The 24,797-nt window shown below is 36.8% G+C and overlaps 1 protein-coding gene across 3 annotated transcripts in view; it reads right to left on the bottom strand.

The window, feature by feature from the left end:
- Positions 1 to 24,797, bottom strand: part of LOC142339788 (neuronal acetylcholine receptor subunit beta-3-like) — a 50,281-nt gene that overhangs the window by 4,717 nt on the left and 20,767 nt on the right. For all 3 annotated transcript variants that reach the window (XM_075390049.1, XM_075390048.1, XM_075390051.1), the window contains exon 4: positions 6,329 to 6,721. In XM_075390049.1, coding sequence (XP_075246164.1) covers positions 6,329 to 6,721 — 393 coding nt within the window. The remainder of the gene's footprint in view (positions 1 to 6,328; positions 6,722 to 24,797) is intronic.

Here is a 24,797-nt window from a genome sequence, read left to right as displayed (position 1 = left end):
CTAATGAGGAACGCTATAGTATTAATGAACTAGAATTGTTAGGCGTAGTGTGGTCTGTAGAATATTTTAAATATTATTTATTTGGCAAATCATTCACATTTATCACTGATCATCGAGCATTACTTTCAATTATGAAAGAAAATAGGTCTAATAAATCTTATAATAGTAGATTAACACGCTGGATTGATCGTCTTTTACCTTTTGATTTTAATATCGAACATATACCTGGTGCAAAAATGGGGCTGGTAGATTAAATTTCTTGCCAACCAAATCAAGAAGCAAAAGTTACAAACAAATATGACGAGGAATTTGCGGTAGCAACAATTACCCGCATTCGCGACGCCATTGCTGCAATTTATGTAAATACCACACCACAAACCTGTCAATCACAGCACTTTAAAAGCGTCACTCACACACATTCCACACGTGCCTCGCATCCTCGCATAACAAACTACTCCAAATTGCTTTCTGCCATTAATCGTAATACCACTCAGTTGCTTCTTGACAACTCTGCACACGCAGCACAAATCCAGTCTCATTCTACTACCAGCACAACGCCAATTCAAATCCAAACACATTTCAATACTCAGTCAAATACATCTCATATCCATTCAATCCACAGTTCCACGATGAGCAGCTCAGCATCTAAGCCGCAAACTCCCCCTACACACAGTCGGGTCACGTTCCAGTCTACCCCTAATTCCGCAGTGAATACTACCCAATCGTCCAATGAAGGTCAAACTTCCCCAAACTTGGACCTGTCAAAAGAAGAGGTCTTCGAGAACAACCTCACGCATCTCTTCACGAAGGGCTTTTTGACGGTTCTCACCAGTAAGGATGCAGTCCTGAAGGAAGTACCTGACTGCATTCTTCAAAACGATCCCCAAAGGTGTAAGGAAGGGAATCCTTACATGTTCTCCTACTGGAGAGACCTACATGTCCGCTCGGGCTGTGTTTGCGTGGACGAACGAGTAGCAATTCCGCACTCCATTCAGGACGCTGTCATGGAAAGCCTCCACTTAGCACATCCGGGAAGTTGAGGCAAGATAACGCTCGGGCAATACGCGTTCTGGCCCTATATGCACCGAGAAATTTTGAAAAAAGCGGCTCAGTGCAAGCCTTATACTGATATTGGTAAGAATCTTAAGCCCGTTGTTCCGGCGTCTAAATGGAAACCTTTACTACAATGTACAGAGCCTAATGAAGAAATACTAATTGATTTTGGAGGACCTATCACAAATGAAAAAGATCAAGATATTTATTTTCTTGCATGTATTGATCGTTTTTCTAAATATCCCACTGTAGAAGTATTTGACAAAGCTAATGGACCAAATGTTCTTAAATTTTTAGACGACTACATTCAAATCCACGGTGTTCCCCGAAATATTAGATTAGATCAAGCGCGTTGTCTAATAGGTTATAAAGTTAAAAATTTTTGTAAACAACATAATATTAACATACTCACTGCTCCTGCAAACGATCATAGAGCTATAGGCTTATTGGAGCGTTTGATACAAACTATTAAAAGACGCTTAAGCTGCATGAAATTAGACAATAGAAATAAAACAATGACAATTAAAGAAGCAAAAGGTCAATAACATATCAATTACGTATATGTAAACAAAAGACAACAAACGTAACACCTTTCCAAGCACAATTGCAAGAAAGACAAACACACCACTAAGTAATATAAGTACAATACCCAAATCAATTAATCTATCATATGGAAACATTCTTCACCACTATTTAGATGCCGATACCGTCCCTGTTGAAGATTACTTGGACGAAAATGGATGGGTGACGGGGGATCGGAGCGATATATTGATCGATGAGGCGATGAGGAAAGCACAGGTAGACGCGGGACGCCGTTATAATGGAGATCACAATAAATCTATCTCCCGTTTCATCATGCATCCCTAAATTATTAATCCTCTTCCACGGACAGAGCAGTCACTGGATCTTAAACTGGCTCGAAAAGTCACAAAGCACACCAAACGGGACCTCCGCGGATTATGGGAAACCCTGGCCCCGGGTAGTACAGTTGTCCGCACATATGATACCACTACGGTTATTAAGGAACCAGGAGTACCCGAAGTCTGTGTCAGGAATATTGATATTGCTAAATTTGGCACCCGCGCCGAACGAAATACTGATCTCTGCGATTACGCCAAACCACGACCCCTTCCATATGAGAAAACCACGGAGGAGAAAATTTCTCAACATACAAAAGAATTAAAGAAGAAATTTCGCGGCGAAATTAAAATCCGTCATCGACCAACTCAATCCGATGCAGCATCGGGAGTCTCCTCAGCAAATAGTAACATCTCTAAGCCAATGGCGTCTCAAAAACCTAGAAAGCCTCAAGCAGGAGGAAAGCGTTCTCGAAATACGTCCGAAAATTTGAATACATCCAATACCTCGTCTGTTGCTAACTCTTCAGTGACATCCTCTGTTGCTTCCCCTTCAACCTCTCGAAATAAACGTAATCGTCGCGCTCCAGATTACTTCGGATTTGAGAGTTCGGTGTGCTCAATAAGTGACAATTCAGCTGCTCCTGTTTCTAAGAAACAAAAATCAACGAATCCAGTTATAGAGACCATCATTCAGGAAGAAGCAACACAGCCCCCTGCTCCTGATACATATTACGAGCTGCAAATAGTGAGCCCTCTTGCGCCTCCTCCAGTGGGAACACGGTCTCCTAAGAGCTACGAATATGAGGACTATGCAAGAGAGATTAGTATGAGTGTCTTTGACACAGAAAACCAAATTTGAGTTAAAACTTTTAGACTAAATTTGTTAAATTGTTCAAATTTCAATTCTGTAATTGTTCATTTAAATATGGATTCGTATAACTTTTCCATTCATTCCATGTTGATGTTCGCTACTTCACCGTGTTCGTGTTAAATGTACTTTCGTTAAAATTGATGTTGCTCATGTAACCATATTCTTTACGTTATTACTTTTGCGGGATTTGCATTGCGGTTGTGCCTTAATTTATATTGCATGCATATATTTTACCGTAAATGTTGAAAGTTTGCATTGATTTAGTTTTCTCCTGCATTTGAACCTCATGTCCACTGTTACTTCGTCACTTATCTGTTGTTGCTCACATTTCTTATTATTTATAATAACCAGTACATATGTTAATATTATCATAAATTTTACACTGATACAGTTTAAAACTTTGCTCGAGCCAAGGATATGTGGTACGGTTGTACCATATTAAGTTCATGTTTATTAATTTGTACTAAATTATTTTATGTTTGCCCTTGTCAGGCTATAAGTCATAGTTCACCTACAAGTAATTTACCGCCGACTAAAAAGTCAATAATTCAGATTGTTCACATCCCCCACTTTTGACTATTTATTCATTCGTCTGAATCTTAATATCGAATTCAGTTGTTCTCAATTTTCCCTGTTTTCCTACTATAAACTAATCTAAGTGGATTCGACAAGGAATTCCGTACTCAATAATTTCATGTGCAATCGTGCCGCGATTGTTAAGTAAATCTGAAAGAGGTAATCACACGAATTAACCAAAGCTTGGATTCGCGCCTCGAATCCAGTATACAAACTTGAGGTGGAATTGCGGTACGAGAGAGTGTCTATACAGTTGGGGATATCACAACGTGCATAACACACACAAAAATAAATATTCAGCAATTAAGCAATTAAAACTAATTATTTCAGTAAAAAATATAATTGCGAACAACTCATATAAGTTCAATTGAGTCATCGAATAAATAAATTGAATAAATTGCAATTTTTCAAAGTTTAAACTAGCTGCTGCTAGACTTGGAAAAAGAGAAAGTTTTCAAAACTGATGTAAGATGACGCAATCATAAACAAGATACTTTGATTAAAATCAAAATCTCAGGAAAACTAAGGTAATCAAAAATTATACAAAACAGCTGAGATCAATCGAAAAAGAAGTGGAAAAGAAAAGAATTTAAAAACTGTGGTTTGTTGCTTTTGAAAGCCTTTTCATTAGCAATCCTGTAGCAATTCATTGAAGAAATTCGGAAGAAATCTGTCAGCAAAAACTAATAGCTCACACAACAGGAGAAGAAGAATTTGCATGTTTATTGACGGAAACAATTTTGTTTCACGTTTATGAGGCAAACATCTTTCGGAGAAAATGAAGAATACAACATGATAAGTTTTAGGGGACATGTAAACGAGGCTTTCCAAGTACATGATCGAAATTGATTTGTAAGATGCATATTTAAACCAAACTTTTACGCTGATCGGGTAATATGATGCCCATTAAAATACAAAATTTGATCTCCGATCACTCTGATCTCCTCTTAAAATATATAACAACAAAAGTCATTACTAAAATTTTTGTCTTTTCAGATTTTATAAAGAATGAAATTTGTTCCTTTTAGTTGAAACAATTCTAACTCAGTTGTCAGCCTATTTCTATTTGACGATGGTACACTTTTTTTGGGAAACCATTTCTTTCTAAGAATCACAAAAGATAATAAATAGTTTGTTATTCCGACTCACATTAAGAGAAGATTCGTTACACAATTGGGAAATGTTTTGCCATTTGAATTTTGGCAAATTTCGTAACCAAATAGTCAAATTTCTGCCCTTACTTCAAAGCTCTTCTTTTATTTTTATTATTATTATAAAACAGTTAGAAGCGATTAGCATAAAGGAAATTCATTGAAAATAGCAGACACATCATAGTGTTCTCTTCATTGAGTATCCTATATATTTGATAACAAGTATGAAATGAACATTGCTTGAATAATTGGGGAACGTTGCTCGAATAATTAAAGACTGGGGAACGTTGCTTGAATAATTTTCACGAATATATTGAAACCGAACATTTTTATTAACCCTGTTTTATATATAAAAACTTATATTCTTCAAATAAACATTCTTGAACGCATTTCTTTGATAACTTTAGAAGCATGCAGAGACCTAAACAGAACAAAAAATGTTTTCGAAAAAAATTCAAAATATTCAAGTGTTAAAAAAGAGTCCGGTCTGCTTTTACATGCTTTTCTCATATAAAGAATTTTTCTTTTTAATTCTATGGAAGTTATTCGAAATTATGTGTCTATGTTCAGAAAAAAATGTTTCGTTTTCTGCAATATATCTGAAGTAAAAACAAAGTATTTGAGCATTTTAAAATCGGGGGTCAGTCGAATTCCCTAGACAACAAAATTTTTCGTTCTTTCCTTGGCTGTTTCGTGCCTGATTATCGCAGACTGTTATTTTTTTTGTTCAACTTGATTACCATCAAAATTTTTTCTGGCATTTTGGTATTTCTTTTCTGTTCACTTTTGGAAAATCTGGTTAATCTGGCAGCAGAACAGTTAATTTCTCTATGGCGTTAGTTTTGAAAAGAACTTGAATTCACGCCGCTTTGATACAACTTTAGGATTATAACGCTGTTGGTCTGGGGATGGGATAATTGGCGAAAGGTCGATTAAGCGAAGCGGATTTTTTAGCCATCAAGCGAATTTTTTCAACTAATTTTTTTGTGGAAAGTAGTCAGAAACCAATTATAACACTTTAGAACGGTACTTCAAAATCCGCCTGACGCTAGAATGTACTAAAGTGGCTTAACAATTGTCGTAACTTATAAATAGCTAACAAAAACCCAGAAAAAGGGGTTTTCAAAATTGTAAGTTTGCAAAATTTCAACCGAGTTCTATCAGACAGTTGTGCCAACTTAGCTCAAAGTTCCTGCGCCACACTTTTAAGTTATAAAGAGTAAAGCTTTTTTATAAAAAAGAAATAAATTCTTCACTTGTAGTAACTTTTAACAAAGTCGTCTTCTCGGATACATCCGAAGTGTTTGAAATTAAAACAGTTTACAAAGTTTATCTACACTGTTTCATGTTAAGAAAGTTATTAGGGACGCTTGAGAATTTTATAGCGTCATGTGGATTTTGAAGTGCCGTCCTTATTTGATATTATTGTTTTCCGCATAATGTACCCAAAAAGTTGACTTTAAAATTTTGCCTAATGGATACAAAAGCTAGATTTGCCCAACCGAGCTCCGAGCTTTCGAATAATATCCCACGCCCCGTTTGCCTACTTCTGTAAGAAAACAAAATGTGAAACAGCAAATTTTGTCTTTGAATCTCAAAAATAGCACACAGCATTTTTTTCCGGGAACTTTTATAAATGAAAACGGCAAGAAACGGATAGGGCCGAGGTTCAAGTTCATGATCAGAGCAAAATTAGACAATTGTTTATCATTCTCAATGTCTACCACTAACCTTATCATGAAAAAAGTATTGCGTGATCATCGGATCTGTCTGATAATAGATATTTTTGAACCATGATCTCATAATCAAATACTTACCTATGACTGACTCAAAGCACATGATGGCCATATGAAGAGTGACTCCACTGACAAAGTAGAGCAGTAGGGGTATGCTTGTAGAACTGGCTGGAAAGATGTCACTCATCGCAGATACAGCTACAATCTGAGCCAGTAAAATTGTTACCCCAAATGATAACTTTTCACCGTCATCTGAGGGAAGGAAAAATGCCAGCCCAGAGAGCAGATAGTTGATAACTATTGGTGAGACGAGGGTTATCAGGTAATAGAGTGGTTTCCTTCGAAAGTGAACTTCGTATGCTATTTCATAGGCTCTTCTTTCTTTTCGAAAGATAAGATGGTCCAGATTTAAGATGTCCCACTGGTCATTGGGCAGGTAAATTGATTGATTATGGCGAGAGTATACGCCTTCATCTAAATTTTTACAAAACATTTTTTGTTTATTTGTTTGCTTTTTTAGACGATGAAAACATTTGATCGTTTTCTCATAAAACTTTAGCTCAATTATACTTATGGAGCTCCATTATATTTATGAAAACTCCAGATACTGACTTTGAATGTTATTTTTTTGTTTAATGAGGCCATTGCTTACTCACACCGCCAAAAATTTCAGCACAACGAGCACTACCAAGAACTGGCCTCATTTTGCTTTTTAATTTTCTAATATGAAATGAAAAGTTTTCCGCAAGTTCTTTGAAAGACGGCAGTAAATTGTTAAAACAAAATTGTCAAATTATATCTTTTCTGAATTTTCAGTGTCGCGGTCGTGAGAATAACTGAAAGTAGCTGGTTTAAATTAAGTATGAATACTAAAATGGCCTCGATGTACAAAAACTAAAAGATAATTGAAGATTTACAGATCCGTCTGAATAGAGACTAATTTACAATCGAATTAACAACTCATTCCTGTTGCTTTTGTTGTCCGTTTTTAGAGCAATTTACTGCACTAAACTCACAGTTCCTTCAATCAGAGAACCTTTCATTGACGTCGCCGATGAGTCAGTTGTTAGTGAGTTTGTGAGTGATTGTCAGTAAATATCAGACTGTTTCGCAAAATGTCATTTTTTCCTGTACCACGAAATTAAGTTCAATTAAATTAAATTGGTTTTCCGAAGCTCAGGACATGTTATCCACTCAGCACAAACACATCACTCAGTTCCAACACCTCATCAATAGGCTTCAGGGAATCAAAGAAACCTAGTCTAGTGACGCCTTGAAGCAGTTTAGAGGTACTTGGACAGATAGCTTTCTTCAAATTTAACAAATTTCCATTACTTGGCAAATAACGGATATACAAAAAACATTAAGAAATAATGATCAGTAACATTTGAAGGAAGTTCAGCATTTCCTTGAATGCAAAATTGAACACACATAAGGATAAAATTCTCCAGTTTGTTTCTGCTCAATTCTTTTATACTTTTTGCAATGCAAGTTGGGATTGTACTTGAGCATGATGTTGAACATTTTCTTTACCCTTACGCCAATAGTTTTAAAACTACAACCAGATGTGTTATTAGATGGTTTGAGAGAGGTACATGTACTTCTCGTTATTGATACCCTTTCAAGTTCAACACAACGCGTTGATTCAATTTCCTCCAACCATGGCCCTCATTTCTCAAAACTATGATTAATAACTTTCAAATTTCCGTCAAATGCAGTTCCTTTACAGTTACAATCTGACTGCGTTCTCTCACAGTAGGAATTGAACCGCGTTTTCTCAAACCGCAAATAACTCTAACCAAAATAATAAATTTAGATTCCAGGGGCTCTAGGGCTATTTTGCAGGCCGTACCATACGCACATCAAATTGAGCAATCTGTTGAGAAAAATACCTTATACTAAAATACTAACTGTGAAAAATCAACAATTTTTTTGAAGCAATAAAACGAAGATTTAAATTTGTTCACTTTTTCAATTAAGCATAGAAAATGTTCGGTCTGTTTCTAATGATTGTCGATAAAATACTCCAATGTACATTTGTACAGGTCTTCGTTCAAAAGTTTCCTCATATATTTTGATAGAACAGTTTTTTTTCATTACTCCTCATACCTCTAATAAAAAACAATATTCACGGTTTTTTTTATAAATTAATGTCATTGATTTATTATTCAACCAACCGACGACATAATGTATAATTTTTGTTCATTTCGTTCCTTAGAAGAACCATGCCATCGGCAAATAGTATAATGCCAAGACAATTGTAAAATTGAGTCATCTCAATTATGTAAATAAAAAGAAAAGTAGAAGATGTTAAACTAAACCCTGTGGAACCCCAACCCCAATAGTTTCCCATGTTGATAATTGATAACCTATTCCAACTGTCTGAATTGTGGTTGATAGATAGGAAGACATGAGTTCTAGTACTGGCCCTCAGACGCCCAGATCAAGAACTACATTAAGCAAGTGTTTATGGTTCACTGTATCAAAGGCTTTTTGTAAACCCAGAAAAGTTGCTCATTTCTTGGGTTCTTCATTTCCCATGACTACTGTATTTCAGACGTTAGCACGACTAGAGCGTTGATGGTGAAACTTTTTCTTCTGAAGCTGTAGTGTTTTTGACTGCAATGAGGAAAAATATAGATAGGCCTAAAATTGTTCGGATCAACAAACTGTCCCGATTTTTAAAGGGATTTCAAACATTCCGTAAACACGCGCTTCCTGATGCAATTATTAAATAGTACTCTAAGCACAGCAACAATCAAAATTTCTAGCTTTTTGAGAATAAAATTATTAACACGGTATTGATCTTCTGAAAACTAGTTTTGACTTGTGGAAGTAGCTGTCAACTCAGATCCAACCGCAGAAAAAATTTTTGAACAAATCGACACATACCTTGTCGTTGCCTAAGGTGAATTATGAAATTTCCACAACCTCGGGAACTGCTCTGAAGAAATTTCAAGTAATTTATTGCGTTGGAAATTAATTTTCTGAGATGAAAACTTGTACTTCTTTGCGTTGGAAATAATATTTCTGAAATGAAAACTTGTTATTTTAAGTTGGGGCAGATAAAAGCAAAACAGAAATCCTTATGACCACAGCCATGTTGCTTTTTTGCTGTCTTTTATTGACAACTTTCTTAGAATCAGGTTATTTAGTGAAAGTCTTATCAGAGCTATCGTCCAGATCAACTTTCGCTTAATGTTTGCTTCTAAAATAAGAATTTTAAATAGCTCTAGGGTTGACAATTGCCAGGTACAGAATGTTAACAGGAACAAATGATGTTGAACTGTCACTTTTTTGACAAGAACTGATACGCTACAATTCTTGGTTGACATAATGAATTCTTTTCCAGACGCTTCAGCTTTTGGCTCAATTTCACATTTAGATTATATTTCAATGAAAAAAAAACTTTTCTGCCAATAACGTGATTCTTTTTTTTCAGTTTTGGTCGTCAGAAATAAGCCCAATTTTTTTTCTCTAAAGTGAATAAATCTAAAAATAACCAAAGCAAACCTCCTGTGCCCCCGGTACCTGGGACAACATGACAATTTTTTACTCTATCTTCAGATTAACTAATTCGAAGATTATCAAAACTAAAGTTCAAAGCGTTTCCAATCAATTGGGCCGAAGGGGAGGGAGCTGCAAATAATCAAACAATCTTTGCTTGTATGACGCTCATGCGCACGTAGCCTCTCAGTCATTTCATGTTGTTAGCTGTCAAATTTTTCGAGTTTGTAAATTTGCCAACACTTTTTTGAAGTCAAACCTGTGATTTTCCCCCTAGATCATCGATTTGCTGTTGGAAGCTTGAATTAAACACACCTGAGGAAGCGCCACCTGATGACTGCACAGGAATGTTGTCCATTTTTTTCTAAGACAGCTAACTTGCTGTCAGGATAAAGGAACAAATGAAAAAATTTAGCAACTTTTGTCATAAGGAAATAAGATTGATAACATTATTGATGGATTAGGGGATGATTATCTGATGGGGTTTTTTCCTTAGTCTATTCTCACAATCCTTTGTTTTCAAACAAAATTGAAACGTTTTGTAGATGCTTATGGCAAAACGATTGTCTTTAGAGAGTTTTGAAAGTGTATAATTTACGCATATATCAATGATTAAATACGTAAAATCGATTTTCTGTTCGTTGGTGACGTAAAAATAAATGAAACGCAACCGCTTTGAAACGTTCGATGCTGCAATTTTTTTGCACAGGCCAAAATGAGTTCTAATAGCTCGTTACACACGTACCATTAGATGAATTGTTTTCAGAGATCCTGGTCATTGCAGTAAGTTTTGAGTCCAAATGTTAAACTATATCACTTTTTCTCCCCGCTTCGTCCATAAATTGAAGTGATAATTTTGTCACAACTGTTTTCTGGCATTTTATTGGTTTTTTGACGCCCTCCTAGCCCCCAATAGTTGTTCTAAATGATTTATTGAAGCTTGGTCAATATCTATGTTTTACTCTACGTTTGGTTGAAGTCCAATCTCCTCAGCTCTAAATTCCGATAATCGAAAGATTTCATTATCATAATATCCTGTTTTTTAACTTCATATGTCGGGGAGCAATTTCTTCATTTTTGCTTTTATCTTTTATTCTATCTACAGAAGGAGATCTCGGCTGATGCTGGACCAAAAAATTTTTTTCATGGAATTGTTGAAAACTTGTTGAAATTTTGCAAAAAAAAACATAAGTGTTTATAGTCTTTGATTGTTATTTTAAGTGAAAAATGGTAAAAACCCTCATGTTTTTTTGTTCATGTTGGGTTTTGGGTTTTCGCAAGCGGAATAAAAATCGTTTTTAACTAAGTAGAAAAAATTAATTTCTCAGAATGAGAGAAAAACGAAAATGATATTTTACAGTAGAATTTAGAGATTTACAGGAGAGATCTGATTATTATATCAAGATGGTGATTTGAATTTGAGAATAAAAAAGGACTAAAAAATTAGCTGTATATATACCCATTATCCGTGTGAAAAAGTCAAGATACAAAACTAATGTAAGCACCAAGATTTATAATGGGGGTAGCAAGGGTTGCCCAATATGGTTTGCTTCTGCAATTCAGTCGCAAAGGGAACCATAGATGGAATGCATTTGCGATTTTCTAGGAATGCATTCACACTTCCGGAGATATCATAATCATTTAATACATGCCGGGAAGATTTTACATAAATTAATCTAACTCTAATAATAGTTATCTATAATAATCAGTTTGAACCGAGTTTTGATTCACAGCACCACTTCTTTAAGATTCAGTTATATAAGTATTGGTGACCTTAATCAATTTACCTCTGTCAGATTAGTTTGGTAAGTTAAACTTTCTAATAACACTAAGTTTATGTCTTCAACTCGAATTAAAATTCTATCACCCCCCATTCAGACTTGAGCTGATTGCGTAGAGTCTGTTCCCATCAAAACTGCTCTGAATGTTTCCACTTTCGGAACGGTTAAGGACCTTGTGAAGATGTTGGCTGCCATTTTGTCTGTAGGAACGTAATGAATTGAAATAGTCCATCCGTTTGCACCGAATGAAATGAAACTTTGTCTCGATGTGCTTGCTCCTCTTTTGCATGACTGGGTTTGGGAAAAGTCTGATACAACTGTGGTTGACCTCTCCAATTGCTATTGGACGTTTCTGTCGGATGCCAAAATCCTCTAGAATTGTTTCAGGTAGAGTGCTTCCTGAACTGCTGCTGCCATGCCCTGATATTCTTCTTCTGATGAAGAAAAAACAACTGTGGCCTGCTTCTTGCCACCCCAGCTGAGTGCTGCGCCACGTCCGTTGAGCTTGAAGTAATAGCCCGTTGTTGATTTTATGTTGTTCACATCTCCAGACCGGTCTGCATCACTTTCCCCCACTAATTCATAACTAGCCTCTTTTGTGTAAGTAAGTTTTAAACCTTCTGAGCCTTGAAGATATCGCAGAATTCGTTTTCCGCATAGCCAGTGTTGATTGGTAGGTGCGTTGATGTGCCTGGGAAGAATGTTGACTGTGAACATGATTTCTGGCCTCGTCTTTTTGGCCAGATAAAGAAGTGATCCAACCAAGCTTGTGTAGATCCTCTGGTCCACTTCTTCGTCTCCGTTCTGTGTTGTCTAAAGTTTCAAATTCAAATCAGCTGGATTTCTTGAGGGTTTGTATTGATCCATTTGAAACCACTCAAGCGGTTTCTATGTAGCGTTCTCGGTCGAATGTGACTTTGCCCTCTTCTTGTCTGATTTTAAGGCCCAGAAACCGGTGTAGTCTCCCTCTGTCTTCCATGTCAAATGTTGCCTCTAGTGCCTTCTTGACATCGGAGATCACTGTCATACTTCTTGATGCTACTATGATGTCGTCAACCCAGACCAACATGAAGGTGTGATCCTCTGCCTCTGATCTTGGGAACAAGCAGTGATCGTTCCTGCTTCTGGTGAACCCCTGTCTCAGTAGGAAGTTTGCCAGCTCTTTGTACCAGTTGTTAGCAGCCTGTTTCAAATCATAAATTGATTTATTTAGTCGACACACTAACTTCTCCCCATCTGATCCGCATTTTACAAACTCCTGTGGTTGATTCAGATACACTTCTTCCTCGATTGCTGAGTGCAGGAAAGCAGTCTTGACATCAAAGTGGTGCATCACATGGCCCTGCTTCGCTGATAGCTGAAGTAGAATAGAATCCTGAATGTCTCCGGCTTACAGGTAGGCGCAAAAGTCTCACAGTAGTCCAGTCCTTCCACTTATTTATTTGAAGCCTTTTGCCACATAGCATGCTTTGTATTTGTCTAATTGACCACTGGGTCCCAATTTCAATTGTAGACCCATTTGCCCGGTATGACGTCCCTGTCTGTGGGTGGTCTCACTATGTCCCAAGTCTCGTTGTCTTGGAGTGCCTTGAGCTCGTCATTCATTGCCCGGTACAACTGGTCCCACTCGTCAGCTTGCTTGGCTTCGTAGACTGTTTTGGGATCCACATAGCTACCCTCAGTCACAGCAAGATGGGTTCTGATTTCTCCAAAAAATTGCGTAACATTCTTTGCTCGTGTCCCTCGTCTGGGCTCTGCCCTGTCCGCTTGCTCCAGTGCCTCTTCAAAGAAAACAACTGTCTGTGAGAAGTCCTCCGTTTCACTGTCTTCCAGTGACTCAGAGTCTCTGGGACTCCCTCTTGATGCACTAGATTCTTCATCCAGTGCTGCTTCCTCAACATCTGAGGCATCTCGTCTCAGTCTCGTTTCTTGTGTTTTCACGCTCTCTGCGTCATGCCACTCTTCCTTTATTGCAGTAGATGTGCCCTGCTCCTTTTTGTTGCCATCGTCTTGATGACCATCATCTGCGTGGCAGATCCCCATTGCTGTGACCCCTCATCTTGTAGGTCGAACGTCTCTGTGTTGTCAGGGATTGAGCCCACTTCGGACTCCTTGATGATCACATCTCGAACTGCCACAACCTTGCGTGCGTTGGGTATGTACACCGGGTATCCGTTTTCTCCTTCATTGTAACCCACAAACTTTCCTTCCAGTGCCTTGGGTTCAAGTTTGCTGACGTCTCTGTCCCTCTTCCTCATGAAGACTGTGCAACCAAAAATAGATAATTTACTAATTGGAAGCTTAGGTTTTATACCACTCATCAGCTCTGCTGGGCATTTTTCCTCTCCTCGTCTGACATGCAAGTTTTTGATCCTTGCTGCGTGAAGAATTGCTGCTCCCCACATCATCTTGGGAAGTTCTGAGTCAATGAGCAAACATCTTGCCATCTCCAGCAGTGTCCTGTTGCACCTCTCAGCTAACCCATTCTGTTGTGGCGTCTCTGGTATGGTCTTCTCCTGTAGAGTGCCTGCATCTAAGCAATATGTCTTGAACTGCCCTGAGAGAAACTCCTTCGCATTGTCTTGCCTCAGCTTCTTGGGCGTCCTCACACTGAGAACAAATTTCTTCAGGCTGGCCCGTGCTTCACTCTTTGCCTTAAGCAAGTCCACAAACACAAACTTCGTGTACCAGTCTGCAAACACAATGCAGAACCGGAACCCTGACAGTGAATCTACTCTGAAAGGTCCCATCACGTCTGTGAACACCCTCTCCAGCTTCTCTTCTGCTTGGGTCTCTGCCATTCTTGGTACTGGAGTCTTTGTGGTCGTGGCCAATGCACACACATTGCATACATCACAGAGTTCCTCCACTGTCTCTGGTGCATTCCTGACCACATCCGCTTGATTCAAATGACCCAAACGTCTGTGCCACTTCCTTGCACTGTCAAGTTTTACGCTGTTGGAACTCGTCTTGAATTCTAGAACGCTGCAGTGTAAGTAAAACAAACTATTTTCTTGTGTTAGTTTTACCCGAGTTCCCTTCTGGAGTTTCATGCAGCTGTTTCTTTTCTTGAAAATGAAGCTATGTCCCCACTCTGTGCATCTTGAAACTGATAGGAGGTTTGAAGAATAGTCCGGCACACACAAAACATTTTTGAGTTCGCATTGGAATTCCCCTTTGTTTGAGAGTATGCTGATCCTCGCACAGCCTCTGCTCACCACACTGGAAGCCTCTCCGTTGGGATTTTGGACCACTGATTGTATGGGCACAAAGTCCAGGAACGCATTGATGTTCGTCGCTATGTGATCTGTACAACCACTGTCCACTAGCATGCCTGCTGTCTTCCACTGGGTAAGAGCTGCCCAGTATTCCTCGTCTGCTGAAGCCAATGTTGGACCCATTGCCACTGATTCCTGTTTGCCTCCATCTCTTTGTCTCCTGCATGCCCTGTCTAGGTGACCATACTCACCACCCTTGCTGCATTGTGCTGTCTCTTTCCTCCTGCAGTCCTTGGCAAAGTGTCCAGGGATCCCACACACAAAGCAGTTCCCTTTCTTGAGTCCCTTCCTGAAGTCACGCTTCACTGCCAGTGCCACTGACCACTTTGTCCCTTGTGTCTCTGTGCTATGCTCTTATGGAAGTTCTGCAGCCTTTTCCTCAACTCTGTGAAGTTTGTTGCCGAGTTAAAGCTTTCCTGTATAACAAAGTTTTTATACCTCATTGGCAGACCATTGAGGACCAAGGCGTTGAAGAGGGTCTCTGAGACTGCTTCCCCTGCTTCTTGTTGCCTTGTGAGCAACTCCTGTCCTCTGATGAAGAAGCTATCAAAATCCTCAGCATCCTCGAGCTGCAGTCGAGCAAGCTGTTCCATAAGGTCACCACTCTCGGCGTCTCCACTCACTGAAATCTCTCTTGCAAAAGCTTCCAAGCCTTTTCTCCATCTCCGATGCCGTCATCTCCCACACAGTCATGTCTCATGAGCATCAATGTTGTTGCATCTAGAGTCAGTGCCAGATGGCACCACACATTGTTCCATTTCTCCTTGATAACTGCAATTTTCTTCTCATATGCATCCTTCAGCACCTTGTGGTTCTTCTTTCATCATTGCTCGCCCCATTGGCTAGTGGTGCAGGCTCGTTGGGTTGCTCCTCTGTCCCAAGTAGTGATTTGTAGAGTCCCTTCGTCTGCATAATTGCCACAAATCTTGTGCTCCAGATTGGAAAGTCCTGTGCCTTTCCTGTGTAGGTTAGCAGCTTCACTGTCTGTTGATCCATCGTAGTTTGAGCAGGCAAAACAGTTGTGAAAAGAAAAGGTACTAAGCAGAAGAAGATTATGACTGTCAACAACAAATTAGTTTTGTTTTAGAAATTAGTTTTAAGACTTAGAAAATTTCTGGGCCCATAACCTGTTGGGTTATGGGTTTTCGCAAGCAGAATAAAAAGCGTTTTTAACTAAGTAAAAAAAATTAATTTCTCAGAATGAGAGAATAACAAGAGGAGAGATCTGATTATTAGATCAAGATGGTGCTTTGAATTTGGGGATGAAAAAGGACTAAAATTAGCTGTATATATACCCATTATCCGTGTGAAAAAGTCAAGATGCAAAACTAATGTTAGCACCATGAATTATAATGGGGGTCGCAAGGGTTACCCAATATGGTTTGCTTCTGCAAATCAGTCGCAAAAGGAACCATAGATGGAATGCATTTGCAATTTTCTAAGAAATCATTCACACTTCCGGAGATATCATAATCATTTAATACATGCTGGGAAGATTTTACATCAATTAATCTAACTCTAATAATAGTTATCTATAATAATCAGTTTGAACCAAGTTTTGATTCACAGCACCACTTATTTAAGATTCAGTTATATCAGTATTGGTGACTTTAATCAATTTACCGTTGTCAGATTAATTTGGTAAATTAAACTTTCTAATAATACTGAGTTTAGGTCTTCAACTCGAATCAAAATTCTAACATTTCATCTTGAACGGTTTTGATCGTCTTTTGACATAGAAGGGTATCATTTTTGCGCGTTGTATTAATGAGAGGACAGTTTTTGGTCGTTCTAAATAGTAGAAATCAACGTTTCTGAACGTTTTTTTTTTAGAAAAAAGCTGTTTCTGACCGTTGTTTAGTTAGGACATGACAGTTTATCGATCATTTTTTAAACGTAAGAAATGAGAATTTTTAACCGTTTTTATAGGAGATAAGCGTTTGTTACCCGTTTTTTCTTAAAGAATTTGGCCGTTTTAAACTGTTACTTTTAAAGAGATTACCGTTTTTGACCGCTAATTTTTAGGATATAACCGTTTTTGAACCGTAGTACTATCGATTTAACGTCTAGGGCTGATGCTACTACAACAAGGTCATTAAAATTTTTACTTATTGATCTAATATTCTGACGATCAAAAATTTCTTCCTTTGCGCCCATTATTAATTTTTTAGACAACAGGACGATGTTTCTGTTGTTCTACCTTCTTCCCATTGTGTGAAAAAAACATGGTCCGAAAAACATCAATTTAGTTCTAAGAATACCAACAAAAAAGAACATGCTTAGTAATAGAAGGTAGATAACAAACAAACTTTTTTCTCTTCTCTTGAAAGCTACGAATTTGCAAGCCTTAAGCCAATTAGGAAAAAAGGGAAAATGGAAAACATTTTTATACATAACAAAAAAGGCTCACCTCCTGCGTATGTTGCATGAAGAAAACCCGGCCACTGGTTTAAATGAAAAATACGGATCGGAATAATGGATTGAAAAACACCAGAATAGGAGAAGCTGCTTTCAGAGCTGCAGATATTGCAGGCTTTGAAAACAAAAGATAAAAATATTTATCCTCAATTAAGTTCATTAAATAATCAGTGATGAACTGACTCAAGACCCCAGTTTAAAATAATCATAGAAGTAAAAAATGTTTTGGAATTTGGGGCAGATAAAAGAAAAACAGATATACTTATGTTTGCAACAATGTTGCTTTTTTCGCTGTCTACTTTTGTCGAATTTTCGAAAACTCTCTTAGCATCCGGTGATTTTTTAAAACTTCTATTAGAGTCATCGTCAAGACCAACTGCACAAAAATTGCTTGAACATATTAGTTCTTAATAGCTCTAGGGTTGACATTTTCAGCAATTGAATGTTGTTCGCAGGAACATAGGAGCCTGAAATGTTACTTTTCAACAAGAACTGACACGCTACAATTCTTTGTTGAGGCAATAAATCTTTTTTTAGACGCTTCAGGTTTCCGATCAGCTTCATATTTAGGCTATATTTCAATGAAGAAAGTGTTTCTGCCAATAACGTGGCTCTTATTTTTTCAGTTTTCGTCGACAGCTATATACCCAAGTTTTATTTGAAGTAGTTCAATTTGAAAATAGCACATGGAACCAATCCTGTGCCCCGATACATGCTCAGCTTTAATTTTATCTTCAGATATATTAATTCCAAGACTATCGTAAAAAAATTTCAATGTGTTTCCAAGAACAAACTGTCCATCAAATGGGTCGAAGGGGAGGGAGCTGCAAATAGTCAAACCTGTGATTTTTCCCCTAGATCATCGATTTGCTCTTGGAAGCTTGGATTAAACACACCTAAGGAGGGGCCACTTGATGACTGCACAGAAATGTTGTCCTTTTTTTCTAAGACAGCTAAATTGCTGTCAGGATAAAGGAAGAAATGAAAAAAATTAGCAACTTTTTTCATAAGGAAATAAGATTGATAACATTATTGATGGATTTGGGGATGATTATCTGATGGGGGTTTTTTCCTTAGTCTATCCCTACAATCCTTTTTTTTCAAACAAAGTTCAAACGTTTTCTGGATGCTTATGGCAAAACTAATTTCTTTAGTGAGTTTTGAAAGTGTATAATTTACGTATATATCAATGATTAAATACGTAAAATCGCTTTTCTGTTCGTTGATGACGTAAAAATAAACGAAACGCAGCCGCTTTGAAACGTTCGATGCTGCGATATTTTGTGAACAGGCCAACATGAGTTCTAAAAGCTCGTTACACACGTACCATTAGATGAATTGTTTCCAGAGATCCTGGTCATTGCAGTAAGTTTTGAGTCCAAATGTGAAACTATATCACTTTTTCTCCCCGCTTCGTCCATAAATTGAAGTGATAATTTTGTCACAACTGTTTTCTGGTATTTTATTCGTTTTTTGACGCCCTCCTAGCCCCCAATAGTTGCTCTAAATGATTTATTGAAGCTTGGTCAATATCTATGTTTTACTCTACGTTTGGTTGAAGTCCAATCTCCTCAGCTCTAAATTCCGATAATCGAAAGATTTCATTATCATAATATCCTGTATTTGAACTTCATATGTCGGGGAGCAATTTCTTCATTTTTGCTTTTATCTTTTATTCTATCTGCAGAAGGAGATCTCGGCTGATGTTGGACCAAAAAAATTGTTTGATGGAATTGTTGAAAACTTGTTGAAATTATGCAAAAAAAAAACATAAGTATTTATATTCTTTGATTGGTATTTTAAGAGAAAAATGGTAAAAAACCCTCATGTTTTTTGTTCATGTTGGGTTATGGGTTTTTGCAAGCGGAATAAAAAGCGTTTTTAACTAAGTAGAAAAATTATTTTTTCTCAGAATGAGAGAATAACAAGAATGATATTTTACAGTAGAATTTAGAGATTTACAGGAGAGATCTGATTATTAGATCAAGATGGTGATTTGAATTTGGGGATGAAAAAGGACTAAAAAATTAGCTGTATATATACCCATCATCCGTATGAAAAAGTCGAGATACAAAACTAATGTTAGCATCATGATTTATAATGGGGGTCGCAAGGGTTACCCAATATGGTTTGCTTCTGCAAATCAGTCGCAAAGGGAACCATAGATGGAATGCATTTGCAATTTTCTAAGAATTCATTCACACTTCCGGAGATATCATAATCATTTAATACATGCTGGGAAGATTTTACATCAATTAATCTAACTCTAATAATAGTTATCTATAATAATCAGTTTGAACCGAGTTTTGATTCACAGCACCACTTCTTTAAGATTCAGTTATATCAGTATTGGTGACTTTAATCAATTTACCTATGTCAGATTAATTTGGTAAATTAAACTTTCTAATAATACTAAGTTTAGGTCTTCAACTCGAATCAAAATTCTAACATTTCATCTTGAACGGTTTTGATCGTCTTTTGACATAGAAAGGTATCATTTTTGCGCGGTGTATAAAAGAGAGGACAGTTTTTGATCGTCCTAAATAGTGGAAATCAACGTTTCGGAACGTTTTTTTAGGAAAAAGCTGTTTCTGACCGTTGTTTAGTTAGGACATGACAATTTATCGATCATTTTTAAAACGTAAGAAATGAGAATTTTTAACCGTTTTTATAGGAGATAAGCGTTTGTTACCCGTTTTTTCTTAAAGAATTTGGCCGTTTTAAACTGTTACTTTTAAAGAGATTACCGTTTTTGACCGCTAATTATTAGGATATAACCGTTTTTGAATCGTAGTACTATCGATTTAACGTCTAGGGCTGATGCTACTACAACAAGGTCATCAAAATTTTTACCTATTGATCTAATATTCTGCCGATCAAAAATTCCTTCATTTGCGCCCATAATTATTTTTTTAGACAACAGGACGATGTTTCTGTTGTTCTACCTTCTTCCCAATATGTGAAAAAAACATAGTCAGAAAAACATCAATTTAGTTCTAAGAATCCCAACAAAAAAAGAACATGCTTAGTAATAGAAGGTAGATAACAAACAAACTTTTTTCTCTTCTCTTGAAAGCTACGAGTTTGCAAGCCTTAAGCCAATAGAAAAAAAGGGACAAAATAGAAAACATTTTTATACATAACAAAAAAGGCTCACCTCCTGCGGAAGAAAACCCGGCCACTGGTTTAAATGAAAAATAAGGATAGAAATAATGGATTGAAAAACACCAGAATAGGAGAAGCTGCTTTCAGAGCTGCAGATATTGCACGCTTTGAAAACAAAAGATAAAAATATTTATCCTCAATTAAGTTCTTTAAATAATCAGTGATGAACTGACTCAAGACCCCAGTTTAAAATAATCATAGAAGTAAAAAATGTTTTAGAATTTGGGGCAGATAAAAGAAAAACAGATATACTTATGTTTGCAACAATGTTGCTTTTTTCGCTGTCTACTTTTGTCGAATTTTCGAAAACTCTCTTAGCATCCAGTGATTTATTAAAACTTCTATTAGAGTCATCGTCGAGATCAACTGCACGCCTAAAATTGCTTGAACATATTAGTTCTTAATAGCTCTAGGGTTGACATTTTCAGCAATTGAATGTTGTTCACAGGAACATAGGAGCTTGAAATGTTACATTTCAACAAGAACTGACACGCTACAATTCTTTGTTGAGGCAATAAATCTTTTTTTAGACGCTTCAGGTTTCCGATCAGCTTCATATTTAGGCTATATTTCAATGAAGAAAGTGTTTCTGCCAATAACGTGGCTCTTATTTTTTCAGTTTTCGTCGACAGCTATATACCCAAGTTTTATTTGAAGTAGTTCAATTTGAAAATAGCACATGGAACCAATCCTGTGCCCCGATACATGCTCAGCTTTAATTTTATCTTCAGATATATTAATTCCAAGATTATCGTAAAAAAATTTCAATGTGTTTCCAAGAACAAACTCTCCATCAAATGGGTCGAAGGGGAGGAAGCTGCAAATAGTCACATAATCTTTGCTTGTATGACGCTCATGCGCACATAGCCTTTAAGTCATTTCATGTTGTTGGTTTTCAAGTTTTTCGACTTTTTAATTTTGCCAAATTTTTCCGCAGCCAAACGCGTGCTTTTTTCTCCTAGATTATCAACCTATTGTTGTAAATTTGAACTAACCACAACTTCGGAAGCGTTGACGATTGCGTAAAAATATTGTCCATTTTTTCAATAGTGATTACCTTCCTGTCAGGGTAAAGGTATAAATGAAAAGATTAAACAAAATTTGTCATAAGAAAATATTATTGATAACAATATTGATGGATTTGGGGGATTATTAGCTGATGGGGGTTTGGTTTCGTTGTCTAACCTTACAATATCTCTTTTTCGAACAAAGATGATGCGGTTTCTAGATGGTTATGGCAAAAATTTTGTCTGTAGTGAACTTTGAAATTGTTTAATTTACAAATAGCACTAATTATGTACGTAACAGTGTTTGTTTTTGTTCGTTGGTGACGTAGAAAAGATAGAAACGCAACCGTTTTGAAATGTTACGTTCTGCAATAACTTTTGCTTTGGCCAAATTGAGTTTTAATAGCTTGTTACATGCCTACCAGTAGATAATTTGTTTTTTGCGATCCAAATCATTTCAGTAAGTTTCTAGAGATCAATGTTTAACTATATAACATTCTCCTGCTTTCGTTTATAAGTTTGAAGGGATAATTTTGTCACATCTTTTTTTCGGTATTCTAGTGGTTTGTTGAGGCCTTCCTAACCCCCTAAAGGTTGCTCTCAAAGAATTATTGAAGCTTGGTCAACATCTATGTTTCACTCTATGTTTGGTTCGAAGCCCAATTTCGTCAGTTCTAAATTCCGATGATCAAAAGATTTCAGTTTCATGATATCTTTTTCAGTTTCAAGTAATTTTGCCTAGTGTTGCTATTGTGTTGATCTATATTCTGAGTCTTCATCTTTGAAGAATATCACTAGGTACCTCATTGATTACCTAGAGAGTTGTTTGGGAGTTGTTTTGGAAAGTTTACCAGTCCAAAATAATTTCTTGCAAAGAAGTATGTCATTTGAAAATTCAGTTCATAGCGCTGATTGCTTAGTTCCTTGTACTGTGCATTAGTCTAAAAAATTATTTTAGCCTACATTTCGTTGGCTTTTCGCAGTTAAGCAAATTCGCCCAAAATTAGCGACAATACGAAAATTGCCGGCCAATACGAAAATAGCACTGCGCAACTGGAAATTAATCCTCCAAAATCAAAGGACTAGATTGGAATTGGCAATGAGATCAAAGGATTAGAGTCAATTACACTTGTCGCTAGTACTCGCGCACTGTGAAATGCAAAAACCTGCGACCTATACCATAATTTGATGCAGTCGGGATTTTTCGCGCTCGCTTATTTTTCTGATCTTAATACCTATGCTAAAAATACATGCGCAAGATAGTGTGGAGCCACGTATATATGCCCGAGCTGAAGTGCTTTTTTCAATGTAATTGTAATCCATAATTTTTTTTCTCATCGAATCGACCAATTTAAAAAGCCCTCTTTTACCACTGAGGTATTTTTTAAGGTTTTCTTCTATATAATGAAATTTTCCTGGCGTTGCAAAAAATCGTTTGAAATCTCGACTACGAGATTTTGTTTGCGAGTCGTCCTTCGTTAAACAGTTAATTCTGTCATTGAGCATCAGGTATGTACTAGGTAGCACAAAACCTACTTCACAATCGCAGAGCTTTGTGATCTTTATTTAATTGAGTACAACTAAAATTCAGTTGATAGTGATCCTTGAGCTATCAAAAGTCGGCCTTGAGCCCGTTTCTAATTGTTCAAATAGACGAAGTTGTGTCAAAACTTTTTTCAATGCAAATGTAATCCATATTTTTTTTTCTCATCGAATCGACCAATTTAAAAAGCCCTCTTTTACCACTGAGGCATTTTTTTAAGGTTTTCTTCTATATAATGAAATTTTCTTGGCGTTGCAAAAAATCGTTTGAAATCTCGACTACGAGATTTTGTTTGCGAATCGTCCTTCGTTCTTTATTTAATTGAGTGCAACTGAAAATCAGTTGATAGTGATCCTTGAGCTATCAAAAGTTGGCCTTGAGCCCGTATCTTATTTTTCAAATAGACGAAGTTGTGTAGCTATTGTCAAGTTTTTGATAACGTTCTAGTGTTTTTGAATCTGTTTCAAATTGCTTTTTAGTTGCTCGTTCTAGGAATAATATTATATTTTTCCTCCTTCGAAGTTGAGGCGCAGATCAAGACTCTGTTATGCTGTGTCACTATTATTTCACGTGATTTGTTCAAAACAGGATTGAATTGTTGTGTGTCGGGCTAGTCAGAGGTTAATTTTTCACTTGATCGAAGTTATTTTCCTATTCTATTTAATTTCCTATTCTATACCAGTAATCCAAGCGAACTGTTGATTTCTAGGTCTGCCTTGTGATCTCATCTTGCGGATGTATTTAATCAGAAAATTTTTGGCAACTTCTCGTGGTCTTGCGTGGCGCTGTCTCGTGGTCTTGCGGTTCTATTTCATAAGAAAACATTTGGCAACTCCGTGTTTGGGCGTTGTATTTTTACGTTTTTGAGTTTGCAAGAAAGCTTTTTTTTGCTCAGTTGCGCAAAAAAAAGTGTTGATACTCTCCTAAGCTAATAGCTTAGATGCAAATATTCTTGACTTTCTATGCTTTATTGAATTGTAACTTTAATTAAAAACTCTAATCTCTCTAAAAATGAGTTTTATTTCCTTCTTAGGGCTCAAAATGAGCCAAAGTGTAAGAAGTGTGAAATGTCTACACATCTGATGGCAGACCTTTTCCTGATTCTAAGTCCGAGATTGTACTTTCTTCTTTGATTTTTCGTTACATTTTTATCAGAGCAAAATGAGCAAAAGATGTAGTTCTGTTGGTTGCTCATGTTTTATATCCTCCGTATTTACGGATTGCATCGTCGTTAGTTTAATATGATGATAGTTCACAACAGATTCCAAGGGGTTGTATTCCCTATCAGTAGTACGTCTCTAGATTATGATAGCGTGATGTGTTCTACCTAACACAAAAGGTTTGGGTTAATCTACCCAGGTCGAGGTGGAAGGTCCGTAAAAGCAAGCCAATTAAAATTTATTTTAAAATTTTAACAAACATAAGGTATCACTATCAAAGCTATTGATAAAAAAGAAACGAAGAGAGGGATCTGCACTTTTTGAAGAATCGATTTCCTTCAGAACTTTCTTCGGACATTTCTTCAATCTTTTGGCATCTTTTTCTAATTTAGAAAAATTTTGTTGGTCATTGTTTTTCTTGCATCCCTGTTACTTTTTCGGCGCCGAAGTTTTTTGGCATATACATTTTTCAGTCTTCAACTTTTAAGGTATTTCGCTCAATGACTCTTTTACAATTTGCGTTTTTTTGGTCATTGATATTTTAAGAGAGCAATTTGTTTGGTAATTGACCTCTCACGATCTGTCTTTTTGACGACGGTACGCAAACGTTCTTAAACAAGCTCTTCGAGAGCTCTTAAACATGCTCTTCATGTTCTTTTTTTGTGTTTTAGTAGTTGCAGATGAGAGCCAC

Source organism: Convolutriloba macropyga, chromosome 5 (genome assembly GCF_964194025.1).
Source record: "Convolutriloba macropyga chromosome 5, txConMacr16.3, whole genome shotgun sequence".
Classification (NCBI taxonomy): Eukaryota; Metazoa; Xenacoelomorpha; order Acoela; family Convolutidae; genus Convolutriloba; species Convolutriloba macropyga.
This window is presented reverse-complemented; position numbering and strand designations above follow the sequence as displayed.